Source organism: Paramisgurnus dabryanus, chromosome 15 (genome assembly GCF_030506205.2).
Source record: "Paramisgurnus dabryanus chromosome 15, PD_genome_1.1, whole genome shotgun sequence".
Lineage (NCBI taxonomy): Eukaryota > Metazoa > Chordata > Actinopteri > Cypriniformes > Cobitidae > Paramisgurnus > Paramisgurnus dabryanus.
This window is the reverse complement of record NC_133351.1, coordinates 6113360-6131683: the sequence shown is the minus strand read 5'-3', so window position 1 is coordinate 6131683 and position 18324 is coordinate 6113360. Positions and strand designations below refer to the sequence as shown.

General features: G+C 36.8%; 2 protein-coding genes across 9 annotated transcripts in view; both read left to right on the top strand.

The window, feature by feature from the left end:
• Positions 1-6713, top strand: part of nckap1 (NCK-associated protein 1) — a 58889-nt gene extending 52176 nt beyond the window's left edge. For all 8 annotated transcript variants that reach the window (XM_065252241.2, XM_073811921.1, XM_065252239.2 and 5 more), the window contains 4 exons: positions 3142-3258; positions 3420-3529; positions 3931-4020; positions 5779-6713. In XM_065252241.2, coding sequence (XP_065108313.1) covers positions 3142-3258; positions 3420-3529; positions 3931-4020; positions 5779-5895 — 434 coding nt within the window. In that variant the 3' untranslated portion in view covers positions 5896-6713. The remainder of the gene's footprint in view (positions 1-3141; positions 3259-3419; positions 3530-3930; positions 4021-5778) is intronic.
• Positions 6714-8964: 2251 nt separating this feature from the next.
• Positions 8965-15131, top strand: frzb (frizzled related protein). The gene is made up of 7 exons (XM_065252246.2): positions 8965-9810; positions 10019-10054; positions 10160-10216; positions 10309-10374; positions 10526-10730; positions 10807-10870; positions 14280-15131. The coding sequence occupies exons 1-7, from the start codon at positions 9354-9356 to the stop codon at positions 14337-14339; spliced, it is 945 nt and encodes a 314-aa protein (XP_065108318.1). The 5' UTR covers positions 8965-9353; the 3' UTR covers positions 14340-15131.
• The last annotated feature ends 3193 nt before the right edge of the window (positions 15132-18324 follow it).

Sequence of the window (18324 nt, the reverse complement as noted above, 5' to 3'; positions counted from 1 at the left end):
TCGAGCATGGACATATTTTTCTAACGTTGCTGTGAATATGGGCGTGGACGCTTCGTCTGTCTTTGCTTTTTAGTAGAGAGAAAGGTCACGCTGCGACGCACTGGTTTTCTACTGGTCACGTTTCTCCACGTGATACGAATTTGCAGGTCAGAGTTCACCAGACTTGAACTTCGTTATGCAGCTAAATGGTTCTAAATGGCTAGAGGAAATACAGCTACGGCCTAAATCCTGTGAAATGTTGGGTTTAGACTTGGGTCTGGGGTAAGATTAGGATGAAAAACAGTGATTCTGGCTAGATAGGATACAGCTACAGCCTAAATCCAGCGAAATGTTGGGTTTAGGGTTAGGTTTTGTCTGGCTAGAGGGGATAAAGCTACAGCCTAAATCCAATGAGATGTTGGGTTTGGGGGTAAAATTAGGATGAAAAACAGCGATTCTGGCTAGAGGGGATAAAGCTACAGCCTAAATCCAATGAGATGTTGGGTTTGGGGGTAAGATTAGGATGAAAAACAGCGGTTTTGTCTAGAGGGGATACAGCTATGACCTAAATCCAATGAAATTTCGGGTTAAAGGTTAGGTTTCGGGGTAGGATTAGGATGATAAACAATGGTTCTGGGTGGAGGGGATAAAGCTATGGCTAAATCCAATGAAATGTTGGTTTTAGGATTAGGTTTGGGGGTAAGATTAGGATGAACAACAGCGATTCTGGCTAGAGGGGATAAAGCTACAGCTTAAATCCAATGAAATGTTGGGTTTGGGGTTAAGATTAGGATGGAAAACAGTGGTTCTGGCTAGAGGGGATACAGCGATGGCCTAAATCAATGAAATGTTGGGTTTGGGGGTAGGCCTAGGATGATAAACAGCGGTACTGGCTAGAGGGGATACAGCTATAGCCTCAATCCAGTGAAATGTTGGGTTTAGACTTGGGTCTTGGGTAGGATTAGGGTGATAAACAGGGGTTCTGGCTAGATAGGATACAGCTGTGGCCTAAATTCAATGAAATGTTGGTTTTAAGGTTGGGTTTGGGTGTAGGATTAGAATGAAAAAAGCAGTTCTAGCTAGAGGGGATAAAGCTACAGCCTAAATCCAATGAGATGTTGGGTTTAGGATGAAAAAAAATTAGGATGAAAAACAGCGATTCTGGCTAGAGGGGATAAAGCTACAGCCTAAATCCAATGAGATGTTGGGTTTAGGATGAAAAAAAATTAGGATGAAAAACAGCGATTCTGGCTAGAGGGGATAAAGCTACAGCCTAAATCCAATGAAATGTTGGGTTTGGGGTTAAGATTAGGATGAAAAACAGTGGTTCTGGCTAGAGGGGATACATCTATGGCCTAAATCAATGAATTGTTGGGTTTGGGGGTAGGACTAGGATGATAAACAGCGGTTCTGGCTAGAGGGGATACAGCTATAGCCTCAATCCAGTGAAATGTTGGGTTTAGACTTGGGTCTTGGGTAGGATTAGGGTGATAAAAAGGGGTTCTGGCTAGATATGATACAGCTGTGGCCTAAATTTAATGAAATGTTGGTTTTAAGATTTGGGTGTAGGATTAGAATGAAAAAAGCAGTTCTGGCTAGAGGGGATAAAGCTACAGCCTAAATCCAATGAGATGTTGGGTTTGGGGGTAAAATTAGGATGAAAAACAGCGATTCTGGCTAGAGGGGATAAAGCTACAGCTTAAATCCAATGATATGTTGGGTTTGGGGGTAGGACTAGGATGAAAAACAGCGGTTCTGGCTAGAGGGGATACAGCTATGGCCTAAATCCAATGAAATGTTGGGTTGCGGGTAGGACTAGGATGAAAAACAGTGGTTCTGGCTAGAGGGGATACATCTATGGCCATAAATCAATGAAATGTTGGGTTTGGGGGTAGGACTAGGATGATAAAAAGCGGTTCTGGCTAGAGGGGATACAGCTATAGCCTCAATCCAGTGAAATGTTGGTTTTAAGGTTAGGTTTGGGGGTAGGATTAGGATGAAAAACAGCAGTTCTGGCTAGATAGAATACAGCTACGGCCTAAATCTAGTGAAATGTTGGGTTAGGTTTAGGGATAGAATTAGGATAAAAACAGCTCTCACCTGGGAGATTTCATAATATTTTAGCCTTAGCTGTATCCCTTCTAGCCACAACTCAGCGAAATATTTTGCGTTTCCGGTCTGACCCTTCACAGATGCATTTGTTCAATATCTGTTGGCATTGTTATTTTAATTGCTGTATTTTTGTCCAGTCAGAGGACTATAAAATGTGTTACTAGATGTTCTTTCGATGATTCGAGTTGGCCCCCTTATAACAACATGCAGATATTTAAAGAGTTTTTGTTTTAGATTCTCAAAGCGTTTCAGCTTTCACCGGCGTTTTCTGCAGAATAGGCATTTACCAAAATGTGATGGAGTATTTGAAAAAACTATTTTTCCAGAAGGCACTTTGCGGCTTAAACGGCTTGACAGGCGCAGAACAATTTTATGCCAAATGATTTACCAGAAATCTCTGTATTACGACTTTGGACGCATGCTTGCACGCTCTAAAAAGGTTTGGTTGGCGTGTTGCGACATAAACGGCATAGCATGGTTTATTTCAGATCAAATACCTGCAGCTTTAGGAAACTCACGATCCCCGTTTAACCTATACTGCTTTAAAATTTAAGGAGCTTCTAATTTGTGAATTTAGTTTTATAGTACCTTCCTCAAAATATCTGTTTGTGCAGTCGTCCCATCAAACCTTTATCAGACATCACAGCCTATTCAAAATGAATAATAAATCTCACGCTTCATACTTCACGAACGGTTCTCTAAAACTGAGCAAAGTTTTCCGGTGAATGACTTTCACTTTCTCGGAGAAGCTGAAAATCCTCCAGGGCCTCTTGGCGAGCTCTGGTGTTTTTGTTTTATTCCCCTGATGCTCAAATGCAAACGTCTTCTGTTTACTATCTAAATAGCCAGTCAACTCAAACTAGACTTAATTGAATCACTCCCAAATACTAATAACATAAATAAAAGTTAATTTCTGGACATACGCAAAGTTTTTCTTGGCTCTTCATGCGTATTTTCCGGACACTGTCCGGATTCAGATCTCTATAGCGTATTCACTGTATTACCGGGTGCAATGTTCAACATGAACTCAATTCACCGTGTTTGTAACAGAGAACATCAGCCCAGAGGAGGAGTACAAGATCGCCTGCTTGTTGATGGTGTTTGTGGCTGTTTCCATGCCGACCCTGGCCAGCAACGTGATGTCGCAGTACAGTCCCGCAATAGAAGGTACCAATTTTGCATTTCGGATGCACACTGAACCGTAATGAGATCATATCTGTGCTCTTTGATCTGCGGCCCACTGGAACGAAGGAACCGTGTCCGGTGGGCCGCGTGCTTTATTGCGTATGACATTATCATGTGTTTGCTAACTCTATAAATCTTTTTAGGTCACTGCAACAACATCCACTGTCTAGCTAAAGCGATAAACCAGATTGCCGCTGCTCTCTTCACTATCCACAAGGGCAGCATAGAGGATCGCCTGAAAGAATTCCTCGCTGTAAGTTGGGTTGTCCTCATTTTTGTCTTGAAGCATCCCATATTTAAAATTTGGATTCTTTGCAAGAAATTAACAGCACATTCACCATCGACACTTTGGGGCAGTTTCCCAGACAGGGATTAGACTAGTCCTAGACTTAAAATTTTTAAGAGTTTTCCAAACTGAAAACAACTTGCACTGACATATTTTTAAATACATCCGTACCATTTGTTTTGCCTCAAAATGCACACAAGTAATGTGTTTAGTAAAGCATGTTTGGTAAAACTAGATTTTCTAATTAAACTAATGCATAATCCTGGCTTAAACTAATCCCTGTCCGGGAAACCGCCCCATAATGTATTTATCTAAGAGTAAATTTGAGTGATTTATCTTTGTATTTTTCTGCTACTCTTCTTTTTTAGCTTGCCTCTTCCAGTCTGTTGAAGATCGGACAGGAGACGGATAAAACCACTACACGAAACCGGGAGTCTGTTTACTTGCTCCTGGACATGGTGAGTGTTCGCTGCTTTTACAATTGGGAAAAACCTTAGGGAATTTCTTCACTAAAGATTTTTCAAAGCTGCAGTACGTAACTTTTCCCTCTGTATCGCCACCTGTGTTGCAAACATAAAATTGCAAGTTACATGCGTAGATAATTGCTTTACGTTGTTTGAACTCAAATAATGGCAAAGAGGTTTTTGTACTTGCTCAATTACTGATTTAAAAAAAAAAAAGATTGCAGCACTAAAGGAAAATACCATCGTTTTTCAATATTTTACCATGTTCTTACCTCAACTTAGACATTTAACTTTTTTTAATGTGTGTGCTTAATCTTTGTATGGCACGTCGTGAATGTGTTAGCATTTAGCCTAGGCCCATTCATTCCTTAGGATCCAAACAGGGATGAATTTAGAAGCCACCAAACACTTCCATGTTTTCCTATTTAAAGACACAAAATAAAAATGAGAACTAATATTGTATGGCGGAAGAGCACTTAGTTTGCAGCACTTCGACCTCGGCGCACAGTGACATCACCACTCCTGACTACTCCCCCTCTCGCTCAAACTTCCAGCAATATTACCATATTTTCACACTTTTTTCATCGTTTGGCTGTTCCTGCGACTTCTAGTCAGGTGCACCTTGTAAGTCAGTATGAATAAATTTAGACTCATATGAACCAAGAGAAACCATTACAGTCTACAGCCGCGAGAGTCCGCTATATGCTGTTTCTGTATTTATGTAATTCAATGGATTCAGTGATGCAGAATGACGAGCCTGCGAACTTGATGCTCGTTGGCTTGTTCTGTTCATTTACCCTATTCAGGTATGTTCAGTATGCTATTGTTTATCGTGTAAATAACTGATAATGTTACGTGAACGTACAGACACCTATTCAGCCTGCTGTTCTGCGTGCTATTGTTTAGTTTATAACTTGCCTTTCCAGATTAAATGTCTTGGATTTTGTGAAATAATTTTCTAAACAAATGCGACGTGTAGTCCATTGCGACTTATGTATGTTTTTCCTCTTCATGACGCCTTTTTGTTTTATGCGATTTATCGTCCGGAAAATACGGTAATGCGCCCGAGGTCAAAATGCGGTTTTGTATCAACCTAGAAAATATAAAAAAGATCAACCCAGTAACTTAGTTTTGATTCTCTGCAAGCATGTAAAAAAGGTCATTAAAATGTTACTCCCCTTGTGATGTCAGAAGGGGATAATATTGGCCCTTAATCTGCACTATCCAACACCAGCACTGCCATTTAGTGGAGAAGGAGGTTTCTGCAGAACAAAGAGGCGTTTTCCAATTTTGGGGTGCTTTCAAACTGAAATAGGTGTTTGAAAATAATGATGTATGGCTTTTCAGGGCTTCCATACTTTTTTGATTGGATGGTTAAAAACGCCTAATAACAGTTTGAAAATGCCCCAAAATCGTGAAACGCCCCTTTTTTGTTCCGCAGAGACCTATACTTTATTCAGTGCAGAGATCCGCTCATTTGCATTTTAAAGGACACACCCCAAAACAGCACATTTTTGCTCACACCTACAAAGTGTCAATTTTAACATGTTATAATAAATGATCTGTGGGGTATTTTGAGCTTAAACTTTACATACGTACTCTGGGGACACCAAAGATTTATTTGACATCTTAAAATAGTCTTGTAAAATGTTCCCTTTCAGGTGAAAAGTGTTTCCATCTCAGACGTAGCAAAATATCTCACAATATCACCCGGAGATCCATCTTTAAATTGGTTGTTTTTGTCTGTACTAGATCGTTCAAGAATCACCATTCCTCACCATGGACCTCTTGGAGTCCTGCTTCCCATACGTCCTGCTCCGGAACGCCTACCACGCTGTGTACAAGCAGTCCGTGTCCTCTTCCGCATAAGAGTACCTGTGCGTAAGCGCTCCGAGGGCCGGATACTACAGCTCTTATTCCATATTCCTCTCTGTAGGATACTACAATTTTATTGTCTTACCAGTGCAAGACTTTTTACGGGATCAAATCTTTTATGACACTGAATAATGAGGGGATAAAAGTTTATTCACTACTTACACTAAATGAGTTCGATCCCAGGGACTAGGACACTAAATATCATTTTGACCATTTTTTTGGTTTGTTTTCATTTGCGATGGTTAAACATGGAAACCTAAACTAGTTAATTGTGTGTGTTGGGATGTCGGGGGGAGGGCATGGGTGGATTATAAAAACTTTACATCATGCTAAATGCTTGTTAAGATGACAGATGCCTCTATGAAACAGTGATTCTTCTTTTTTTGATGTTGTTCTTCTAGATCTAATATGTGTGGGTTACTGCGTGCTTTTTCTCTCTATCTCACTTCCTGTGAATTTGCATTTCTTTTTTGTTAATCTCTTGTGTTCATTTGACATATTTGCCAAATTAATGGATATAACAGCATCTCATTTGGATGGAAACGGCCGAATTGTGCATAACTACATGTTATAAAAGCAACCCAGTGTTGTTTGTACAAAGCATAGTATAATTTTTTAACTAACTTTCATGATGCCTTGTGGCATCGACTCTCCATTGTATCTGTCTGTGAGCTGTAATAAACATTCGTACATATTTATTGAATGTTTATCAGTTGTTTTATCCTCCTCTCCCTTAACCAGTTTTATATGTTTTCAATTTTTGGAAATGACAATGTATCTTCCATAACATGAATAAACATCAGGTCATATGAGGTTCGACTGGTGTACTTTAATGCTCATCAGTGCTGTGTTGTTATCCATTCTTTACATAACATCAGGGTTAAATGGCCTGGGGAAGAAATGGAAATCATTGACATTTCTACGTGTAAGAATTTCAACTTTAATACACTGCAAAAAATGATTTTCAAGAACAAAAATTCTTATTATTTTTGTCTTGTTTTTAGTAAAAATATCTAAAAATTCTTAAATTAAGATGCTTTTTCTTGATGAGCAAAACGACCCAAGAAAATAAGTCTAGTTTTTAGACCAAAAATATCAAATTTAAGTGATTTTGTGCATAAAACAAGCAAAAAAATCTGCCAATGGGGTAAGCAAAAAAAATCTTGAAAATTTTTCTTAAACACTAAATTCAAAAAATTTGCTTACCCTATTGGCAGATTATTATTATTATTTTTTTGCTTGTTTATGCACAAAATCACTTAAATGTAATATTTTTGGTCTAAAAGCTAGACTTATTTTCTTGGGTTGTTTTGCTCATCAAGAAAAGGCATCTTAATTTAAGAATTTTTAGATATTTTTACTAAAAACAAGACAAAAATACTAAGAATTTTTTTCTCGAAATTCAATTTTTGCAGTGTAAATCTACAAAAGTTTGGTTTGTGAATCACTATTTTTCAAGTTGAGTTGTTTTCAATGAAATCAAACCAATTTACAAAAAACTTGAAAGGTTATGAAAAGTCATTGGTTGCATGTGTGATATTTCATGATGTATTTTGCATTAATATGAAAAATGAGGTCTTAAAAAAAGCCTTCTCTCTTCTTTGTAAAAGCTGATATCGACACAGTTTTAAATGTGCTTACCTGAATCTAAACACATCCAAAATTTGTGCAAAATCGTATCTCTCCGGAGTGCAGAGCCGGCGCCAGACCATAACTAACAGGGGGGCACTCGGCTTCCAACGGGGGGCACGCAATAGCAACAATAACTTGCAAAAACAAGACATTAAAACAACAAATACAGCAAGCACACACTCATACAACTGGTACAGACTGTCAGCTCATTTCCCATATAAAGTGCAAAAGACCACAAACTATGCGCGAAACTCCGCTGCGCTCGCGCTCTCGACGCAACAACAAACCGCCCTCGCGCGGCGCAAGCCATTGAAATGAATGGGTTTCATAGCGCAGTGCACACCGCGTCCTAGCTTTAAAAAAGCCGCTTTACCATAATCACGTCATAATGCTGTTAACGGTCTATAGCCACACTTCACATTTAAGCTTACGTAATTTAAAACAACGCTAACTTACCTTTGAAATAGCTGAAGACGGCGTGTAAGAACATTAAACTTCCTTAAAACAGTGTCCTGTAGATTTGTAAATTCCACCTCAACCTCTAATCTCTGAGTTTGAGCCAGTCTGTGTTTGCATGAAGATGAAGCAGGCGGTGCTGGTTCGTTCTAACTGTTCTAATATCCATATTTTACACGATCCATAAAATGCCGCGAAAAAACACGTTGCTAGTATCAAGTCACAAATATGCTAAAGACATAAGACGGGTGAGACGCGGCAATACACCCAATCAGAGAAACTGGTCTATTTTAATTAATGAAAACATATACCAACTATATTTTCCTCATTTGATTACATTACAAGTCATGAAACATTCAATGTTTAATTTATTTTAATTATTACTGATATATATTAAAGTAATAAAAAACTTTTTTAGGGGGGGCACAACAACCTGTTCGGGGGGGGCACTGCCCGCGAATGCCCCCCCTTGACGCCGGCCCTGCCGGAGTGACATGCATTTTGTCTCATACATGGCATCATGCCTCGTCAGTTTTAAGTAAAATACACCGTTGTTTACCAAATTAATGGTTTTGCAAGAACAAATGAATGATTAAAGGCTGTTTTCAGTTGGGTTTTGGTATTTTCCAAAGACCTTTGATCTTAAGCTTACCTTTTTAACTGTTTTATCAATTGCACTATTCATGTAAATAACAATCAGCTTCACCAAACACGTACCTGCGTAAATACGCATTAGAGACGCATAAATTACGCATTAGTTTAACCACATTTCTAGTCCCCAAATCAACACAGACAGCTGATAAAAGCGTCATTAAATTAACACTCCCTTATGTCCACAGCACTATGCATGTATATCAAAACACGTTATCAGACAGGGCTTTGTCTTAAGTCATTTATGACAGCAGTAAGTCAACAGTCTGCGTGTTTGATAGCGCAACAGGAGACGGGGGGGATATAAAGCAGCAGATCCCGCTGTTTTATGTCCACTGCCCACCTCCACCGCCTTTTCTTTCTCCTCCTCTCCGTCTTCTCCAGCTTCCTCGAGCCACTTTCTTTCAGCTAGACCTGGACTGGACTTCACTTACCACACGCGCTCCCGAAGTAACCCAGCGGCGACTTTTGCGCGGCACGATTTCTTTACGAGATTTGCCATTTTGCTCCTCAATTTCAGCGAGAATTTATAAAGAAGAGCTCCTTTTCTCTTTCTGTCTGAATTATGCAAGACTTCAATATGGTGAAGTCAGTTTGAAGAGCTTCTATTTGGGGGACCAAGACTTTTAGACCTCACTTTGCGCACAAGTCTGGAAAATATCAATGGTGAATTACAAATAGCTTGTTTCCTCCGTTTCTTGGTTTATTAAAAGATGTTTTCCTACGAAATGTTCATCTGCGTCCTGGCCATCGCGTGTCTCCTGGAGATCCCCAGAGGCACCACGGCGGCGGCCTGCGAGCCCATCCGCATCCCCATGTGCAAAACGATGCCGTGGAACATGACCAAAATGCCTAACCATCTCCATCACAGCACCCAGGCTAACGCCGTGCTCGCCATCGAGCAGTTCGAGGGGCTTTTGAGCACCCAGTGCAGTCCGGACCTGCTGTTCTTCCTGTGCGCCATGTATGCGCCCATATGCACCATCGACTTTCAGCACGACCCCATCAAGCCGTGCAAGTCGGTGTGCGAACGGGCAAAGTGCGGCTGTGAGCCGATCATGAAGAAATACAACCATACGTGGCCGGAGAGCCTGGCATGCGAGGAGCTGCCGGTGTATGACAGAGGAGTCTGCATCTCACCTGAAGCTATAGTCAAAGCTGAGGGACCAGGTTATTTATTTTTGTTTTTTAAAAATAACAACAACGTTATGCTATTGCTTCTGCATAAGTAGTGAATCCAGGTCGAATTGGATATCTCTTCTAAATGTTAATGCATTTTTTTTTTAATATTGTGTTTAATATTGGCAACATTGAAAGTTCGTGATTTATAATAATTTTTATTGTCATTATTCTGCAATTTTATTTTTTTCTCCTAAAGATAATCCTTATCAAGACCCTACAAAATGCAACCCTGGTGAGATATTCTTAATTCTTATTTTTACTTTTTTTTTATTAAAACGTTTAAACATTGAGACCTCAAATGGATGAAACATTAATCTGAGTTTTGGTTCTCATACAGAGGGAAACCCAGACTTTCCCATGGATTCACATAATGTGAACTGTAAAGGACCTAGTGGTACGTTATTATTTTTTGGACATAATCAAACCATGCAGAGTCACTTTAGCGAAGCCTAAAATGTCTAAAAGTAACTAACCTTTACTTCTTAGATCGTTGTAAATGCAAGTCTGTGAAACTTACCCAAAAGACTTACGAAAGGAACAATTACAATTACGGTAAGTCCTGAATGATGTTGTGCAACTACCATATTGTAAGTTTTTTATGCTTAATATTCCTCATTATTCCTAAACATAAAAAACCCCTAAAAGCTTGTTTTGTAATGATGACAGAACAACACAACACATGAAAGAAATCATTTCTTTGCAGTCATCCGAGCGAGGGTTAAAGAAATAAGGACTCGAAACCACGATCTGAGTGCCATCGTGGAGGTCAAAGACATTCTTAAATCTTCTCTGGTCAACATTCCTCGAGAGACAGTGACCCTTTATTATAACTCTGGGTGTCTGTGTCCTCCACTAAATGCCAATGAGGAATATATTATTATGGGTTATGAGAACGAGGAAAGGTCCAGGTAATTCCTGATTCAGTTTCAGATCATATTCATGCATTATATTTTTGTTCTTATAAGTGGTCCATTTCCCCCACAGATTGCTGCTTATTGATGCATCTATTGCACAGAAGTGGAAGGACAAAATGGGTCGTAAAGTGAAGGTATGAACTATGAACCTCAGATTGGAATCTAGACTCCTTCAATGCTCTTAGGAGAATCGTTGCTTTCTACATTTTAAAAAATTATGAAACCTTTCAGCAAAAAACAGTTCTTCTATGACATCGTGAGGCACGTTTGTTTTTAAAAGTGTATGACATCAGTTCCCCTCAAGTTTACACAGGTGTAACCCTAGCAGAGTAAGCACAGGTGCAGTTCATCACATTAACAGCAGACATGTTTATGCTTTAAATTCATTTAGTCTTTAAACAGTGCATGTTGTTTTTCATTTAAAACTTACTTTAAACTATTTTTTTGTGAAGTTTGCTTTAAAACGTGCCATCTTAGGTTAAAATTAATGCCAGGTATAATAATGACATGTTAAATGTCATTAAATACATTTTGGACCCAATGACAAAACAATATTAAGCATATAACTGTAAAAACAATTGATGTAGTTATGCAGCTGTTTGTCAGTAACTTACTGTAGATTTATATTTATTGAATTTATTGGTAACAGTTTGTTCAAAGAAAAATTAATATTAAACATTAACAAGTCTTTGTCTTTACAGAATAAATGATAAAAAACAGCCTCATGCAATGCATTCTGGGAAACTGAAATTTTGGTTCCAGAGAAACACATTGCATAATGCTGTACTTTTTATAGTTTTATCCTGTAAAGACAGTCTTGGTAATGTTTAAAGGGGACATATCATGAAAATCTGACTTTAAGTCAGATTTAAGTTTAAGTTAGGGCTGTGCAAAAAAATCGACTGCGATTATCATGCGCGTGTCATCAGTAAAGCCGGTTCGGTGATTAGTATTAAATCGCCATCAGCTGCTTTCAGATGGAGCGGCATTTATTACACAGACCGTAGTTCACTGAGAAGCTAGGCAAAATCGGGTTTATAATCGAGGAAAATCGATTCCGATTTTCTATGCAATTTTGCCTAGCTTCTCGGTGAACTACGGGTCTGTGTAATAAATGCCGCTCCATCTGAAAGCAGCTGATGGCGATTTACTTCTAATCACGGAACCGGCTTTACTGATGACACGCGCATGATAATCGCAGTCGATTTTTTGCACAGCCCTAGTTTAAGTGCAATAATTGGGTCCCCAGTGCTTTTATCAACCTACAAAACATCAACCTAGTAACTTAGTTTTGGTAAACCTAGCACCTGAAAAAATAGGTCATTGAAATTTGGCTCCCCTTGTGATGTCAGAAGGGGATAATACCGTCTCTTAATTTGCACTATCCACAGCACTCCCATTTAGTGCAGAGAAAGAGAGAAAATAATTTGAGAGTCTCTTTAATTGAGTTTTAATTTCAACAAACCACCATCATGGTCAACTCATTTGCATTTAAAAGGACACACCCCAAAATGGCACATTTTTAACATGCAATAATAAATTATCTATATGATTTTTTAGCTTAAATTACTCTGGGGACACCAACGATTTATTTTACATATTAGTCTTGTGAAATGTCCCATTTAATGTTTATTTATCTTTTAACGAACTGTTGCCATTAAATAAATAAATTTAATCCTACACTGAAAAAATTATTCATTCAATTTATTCAATTTTTAAGTTACATTTAAACAAAAGTTTTTTATTTTATTTTATTTTTCTATTTTTTTTGTTGTTGTTGTTTAAATGTAGCTTAAATAAATTGATTGCAACCACTTACCTTAAAAAATTAGTAAATTGAATGAATCATTTTTTTTCAGTTTACAGTAAGTTACTGGCAAAGTGCTGCCAGTAATACTGTAATTTCTACAGAATTTTTTAATAATACAAAGAATTCAAACCAAAAAGTTATTTTAGAGCATTTTTTTCCAGACAAGGTTTAGATTAATCCAGGACTAGGCCTTAAAACACTGCAAAACATGACTTTCTTACTTAGTATTTTTGTCTTTTTTTCAGTACAAATATCTAAAAATTCTTAAATCAAGATGTATTTTCTTGATGAGCAAAATTACCTAAGAAAATACGTCTAGTTTTTAGGCAAAAAATTATAAAATTTGAGTGAAATTTTGCTTAAAACAAGCAAAAAGTCTGCCAATGGGGTACACTGCAAAAATGACTTTCTTAGTATTTTTGCCTTGTTTTCAGTAAATTTTTAAAAAAATTCTTAAATTAAGATGCATTTTCTTGATGACCAAAATTACCCAAGAAAATAAGTCTAGTTTTAGTCAAAAAATATAAAATTTAAGTGAATTTGTGCTTAAAACAAGCAAAAAAATCTGCCAATGGAATAAGGAACATTTTCTTGAATTAAGTGTTTATGAAAAAAGTAAACTTATTTAAAGAAAATGTTTCTTATTCCATTGGCAGATTTTTTTGCTTGTTTTAAGCACTAATTTACTTCAAGTTTATATTTTTTGTCTAAAACTAGACTGATTTTCAAAGGTCATTTTGGTCATCAAGACAATACATCTTAATTTAAGAATTTTTAGATATTTTTACTGAAAACAAGACAAAAATACTAAGTAAGAAAGTCATGTTTGCAGTGTAAGAACATTTTTCTTTAATTAAGTGTTTAAGAAAAAAGTAAACTTATTTTTAAGATTTTTTATCACCCTATTGGCAGATATTTTTGCTTGTTTAAGCAAAAATTCACTTAAATTGTATATGTTTTGTCTAAAAACTACTTATTTTCTTAGGTCATTTTGCTCATCAAGAAAAAGCATCTTGATTTAAGAATTTTTAGATATTTGTACTGAAAACAAGACAAAAATAAGTAAGAAAGTCAGAGTAGGAACATTTTAATTCGTTTTTACACTGCAAAAAAAATGATTTTCAAGAAAAACATTCTTAGTATTTTTGTCTTGTTTTCATGGGGTAAGCAAAAAATCTTTTTTTAAACACTAAATTCAAGAAAAATTCAAGAAAATTTTACTTACCCCCATTGGCAGATTTTTGTTGCTTGTTTTATGCACAAAATCACTATTTTTGGTCTAAAAACTAGACTTATTTTCTTAAGTCTTTTTGCTCATCAAGAAAAAGCATCTTAATTTAAGAATTTTTTTAGATATTTTTACTGAAAACAAGGCAAAAATAGAATGATTTTTTTTTCTTGAAAATATTTTTTTGCAGTGTACTAACAAACCTTACCAAAAACAGGTATGCATCTTGAGACAAATCAACAGCACTGATATATGTGAAAATATGTCAGTAGGTGTTTTTAATTTGGTGGCAGCTCATACATGCATTTTTGGCACTTGGATAAGCTCTGTCCGGGAAACCGCCCCTTCATGGTCCTCCTTGGGGAATAAGACACAGAATGAAGTGCTGTCTCATGACTTTAACCTGCTGACATAGTCCAACACCCCATAGCATGAATAAGTGTATATAAATACGTAGAGAGAAGCCATCTGTGCCATTGACCTGACTGATGTTTTTGTGTGTCAGCGCTGGGAGCAGACCAGAGCGAACCCAGGCAGGAGCAACACGAGACGAAGTCGCCAATAACTGCCCTCGCGAGGAGGAGAAGAGCTTCACCAAACTGAAAAATTGCACTATTGTACTATTTTTGTTTATTTGGCCGAGACTAAATTTTTAGTTTTCGCTTTGTTTAATAGTTGTTATATTCTCCACAACAAAATGTTGCCTTTGCACAAACAAAATGTTTGGTTTGACATTGCTGTGTATACATGCGTGGGTGTCGAGTGTCGGTCAGCCATCGCTGATCGCATCGTGATGGTATGAGGAAAGCTCAACATGTTTTTCTAGCGGCGTTGGGGAGCGTGGTCGAGATGCCCGCGTGCTTTGACGTGACGCAGTGCAGACGCGCGTGCAAAGGAAACAAGCACGCTCTCATTACAAACTGCAGCTGCGGTGAATTTACCCCTCTGGAGGATTAAACATTCTTCGAAAGAAGAACAATGAACAGCTTGAGGGGAAAAAATCCTCTGGCTGAAATTACAGAGACATCCAAGATTAGGAGCCTAACATTATCATGGACGATGAAAACAAGCTGGAAAGCTTTCCAAAGGACGTTCGTTTAAAACCAAAATTTTCTCTGTTCTCTCATACATTATATATGCTTCATCTTCGTTAAAAATCTGCTTTTTTTACTACGAATATCTGCAATGGTTTCACTTTACACATTTGTAGGCCTCAGTTTACAGTCTTTATTAAATCCACCTAACCGATGGCATGACCATGTTACTGTATGTGTTTGTATGCATTGTAAATGACACTTTGTCTTTCCAGACAAACAAGACAACTGTATTTCGGTTTAAGTAAAGATGTTTACTCTTATTCGACTCGGTGTGCGTCTGTCAATAGGGGCCGAAAGCTAACATGGAGCTGGTCCAAACTAACAGTTTTGTGCATTCCTGCTTTTGGGAAAGAGAGACGGTCTCTGTTTATGCTTCTCAATGCTGTAAGTCAGCACAGTACAGTAATCTACAGTAATAGAGCTGCTTCTCGTAAACAACCTGCTGCTGGGAGTTTCGGCAGTGACAGCTGCTGACCTCGCGTACCCCATTATATACAAGCCTGTAACAGTGCACATATTTATATCCACAAATACCAAACCAGGTAACATAAGATCAATTTACTGATGATGTTGGTCAAAAAAAAACTTTTAGTAAAATTGTCTTGTAGTTTTAGAAAGGAACAAATCAACAGGGTTCCCACAGGTCCTTGAAATCCTTGAAAGTTAGCGAATCTGGAAAAAGGTTTTTGAAAATATACACATACATACACTGCAAAAAATGATTTTCAAGAAAATGATTTCTTAGTAAAAATATCTACTAAAAATTATTATATTAAGATGCTTTTTCTTGATGACCAAAATGACGCAAGAAGTTTTTAGAGCAAAAATATCCAATTTAAGTGATTTGTGCATAAAACAAGCAAAAAATAAATAAATCTGCCAATGGGGTAAACAAAAAATCTTGTACATTTTTCTTAAACACTTAATTCAAGAAAAATTTAAAAAAAAATTGCTTACACCATTGGCAGATTTTTTTTATGCACAAAGTCACTTAAAGTTGACATTTTTGCTCTAAAAACTGGACTTATTTTCTTGGGTCATTTTGCCTAACAAGAAAAAGCATCTTCATTTAAGAATGTTTAGATATTTTTACTCAAAACAAGACAAAAATATTAAGAATTTTTTTCTTGAAAATCTTTTTTTTTTTGCAATGTAGATACAGGTCATTGAAAGTGCTTGAATCTATTTTATGCAAGAAGTTTTCTGGAAAAAAATCCATATAATTCCCTGTGTAGTGTAGGATAATAGCATAAAATGTCTAGCCTTCAGACATGCTAAACTGTTCCCTTTAAATGCTTATATCTTCTGTATGCGATTGTTGATTCATACCAAAATGCTTTTTTGAATACTTGTGTTTGACACACGTATGTAACTGTTGTTCCCTGAGAAGTGAAACGAGACGCTGCGTCTCCCTTGCCATACTTCTTGCGTCCCTGTAATGCCGTCTTTGGCAATATTTCAGATAGCGATATACTTCCTGGCTCCCGCATCACCATTTCTCTGTCGTTAAGCCTCACCACTGGTTAAATTTGATATACACATTCAGACGCACTTAACCCTGGAGGCGTCCCCAAAGTGTCACCGCAGCGACGCAGTGCGAGTTCCCCTCGAAAAGGAACTGTAACAATGTACCTTAAAAGGTAACACGATGTAACCTTGCTCTCACTTGAAATGTGTCCCCACATTTAGTACTTGAATTTAAGGGTATTGGACCTGGAAAGTCCCTGAAAGGTCCTTGAATTTGAAGTTAACTAAGGTGTGGAAACCCTGAATCAAAGATATTGAATCATATAATTGCCTTTGGTACTATCTAAGATATTTATTAATGAGGTTTTATACCAAATAATTTTTTGCACTTACATTTTTAAGTTTAACTCTTTCCCCGCCATTGACGAGTTATCTCGTCACTTAAGAGAAACCATTTACCTTAAAAAACATGTTTCTGATACATTTTTATGTTAATCTGGAATGTCGCGATTATCCACTAGATCTACTTAACCAATTTATGAAAAAACTGAAGCCAAAACATTATTTACTAATTTTAAACTCTGTGTATGTTTTGATAATCGTTCTGAATCTGATCTCTAACAAAATTCCTAAACTTAAGAGTTTATAAGCAGAGAAAAAAATATAGATAGGATGAAAGTTTTTTTCCGTTTTGTTTGTTTGAAAGTAGAGTGTCTGTTCTTTCATTTTTATATATTTGTATGTTTATATATTTTCAGAAGAAAATTTTCCTGGAAGGCATTTTATGAAACTTTTGTGAAAATCACAAAAATAAATGCTGGCGGGCAAATTTTCAAAAAATGGCTGGCGGGGAATGAGTTAATCAACTAGGATTTACAAGTCAATTCAACTATCTTGACAAGTGATGAGTTGCTGTAACTTATTAAATCAAGTTGAAATTACTTTAGGTATGTATTTTAATAGTTACAGCAACATCACTACACTGTAATACAATTTGCTGTAGTTATATGGAATTATATTGGCCAGTAATTTACTGTATATTTAAATGGGTGTTATTTACTGGCAACAGTTTTTTTAAAGTTAAATGAACATTAAACAGTCTTTGTCTTTACAGAATAAAACTATAAAATAACAGCCTATGCAAAGCATTTTGGGAACCAGAAATTCTCATCAACCTTTTTTCTTCAGATTTTGGTTTCCATGATGTTTTGCATGAGGCTGTTATTTTATCGTTTTATCCTGTAAAGATAAAGACTTGTTTAATGTTAGACTTGTTTTAATGTTATGTTCATTTAACTTTGAACAAACTGTTACCAGTAAATAACGTAAATTTTAATCTACAGTAAGTTACTGGCAAACAGCTGGCAGTAATACTTTCATTTCTAAAGAAATTTTTAAGAGTGAATACAGCTGAAATGACTTGTAAATCCTAAACATTTAAGTGCAAAAAATATATTTTTTACTGTCTAGTATAAAACTATTGCAATTAGAGGTGCACCATTATTTTTATCCAATAATGGGTATGGGTTAATAAAATCATGTTTTCACACTCAGCCATCGGCAGATAGTTTAAAAACAGCCGCTAGTGATGCCGATATATCCTGTCAATAAAAAGAGAACAAGAAAATGCAATGAATTTGCGCTTGGTGTATAGAAAATGTTAAACATCCCTACTTTAATGTTCATTATTAATGGTCATTATGTGAACGAATAGCATTCAAAAAATGAATCTTCAGAATTTGTTTAATGCAAGTTAATATAACCACCAAACTATTGGTATCAATATATATAGCACTTTGAACAATCTGTTGGTGGGAAAATTTCATTTCGGTGCATAATTACAATCTTCATATAGGCCCTCCCTTTTATATCTTCTGCAAAAGTAGTATGGTTCATAAAAGTATGCAATGAGCGTATCAATATTTACTGCTACCTATATCAACGGGAAAAACGTTAACACACCAATAGAAATGCATTCAATCGACT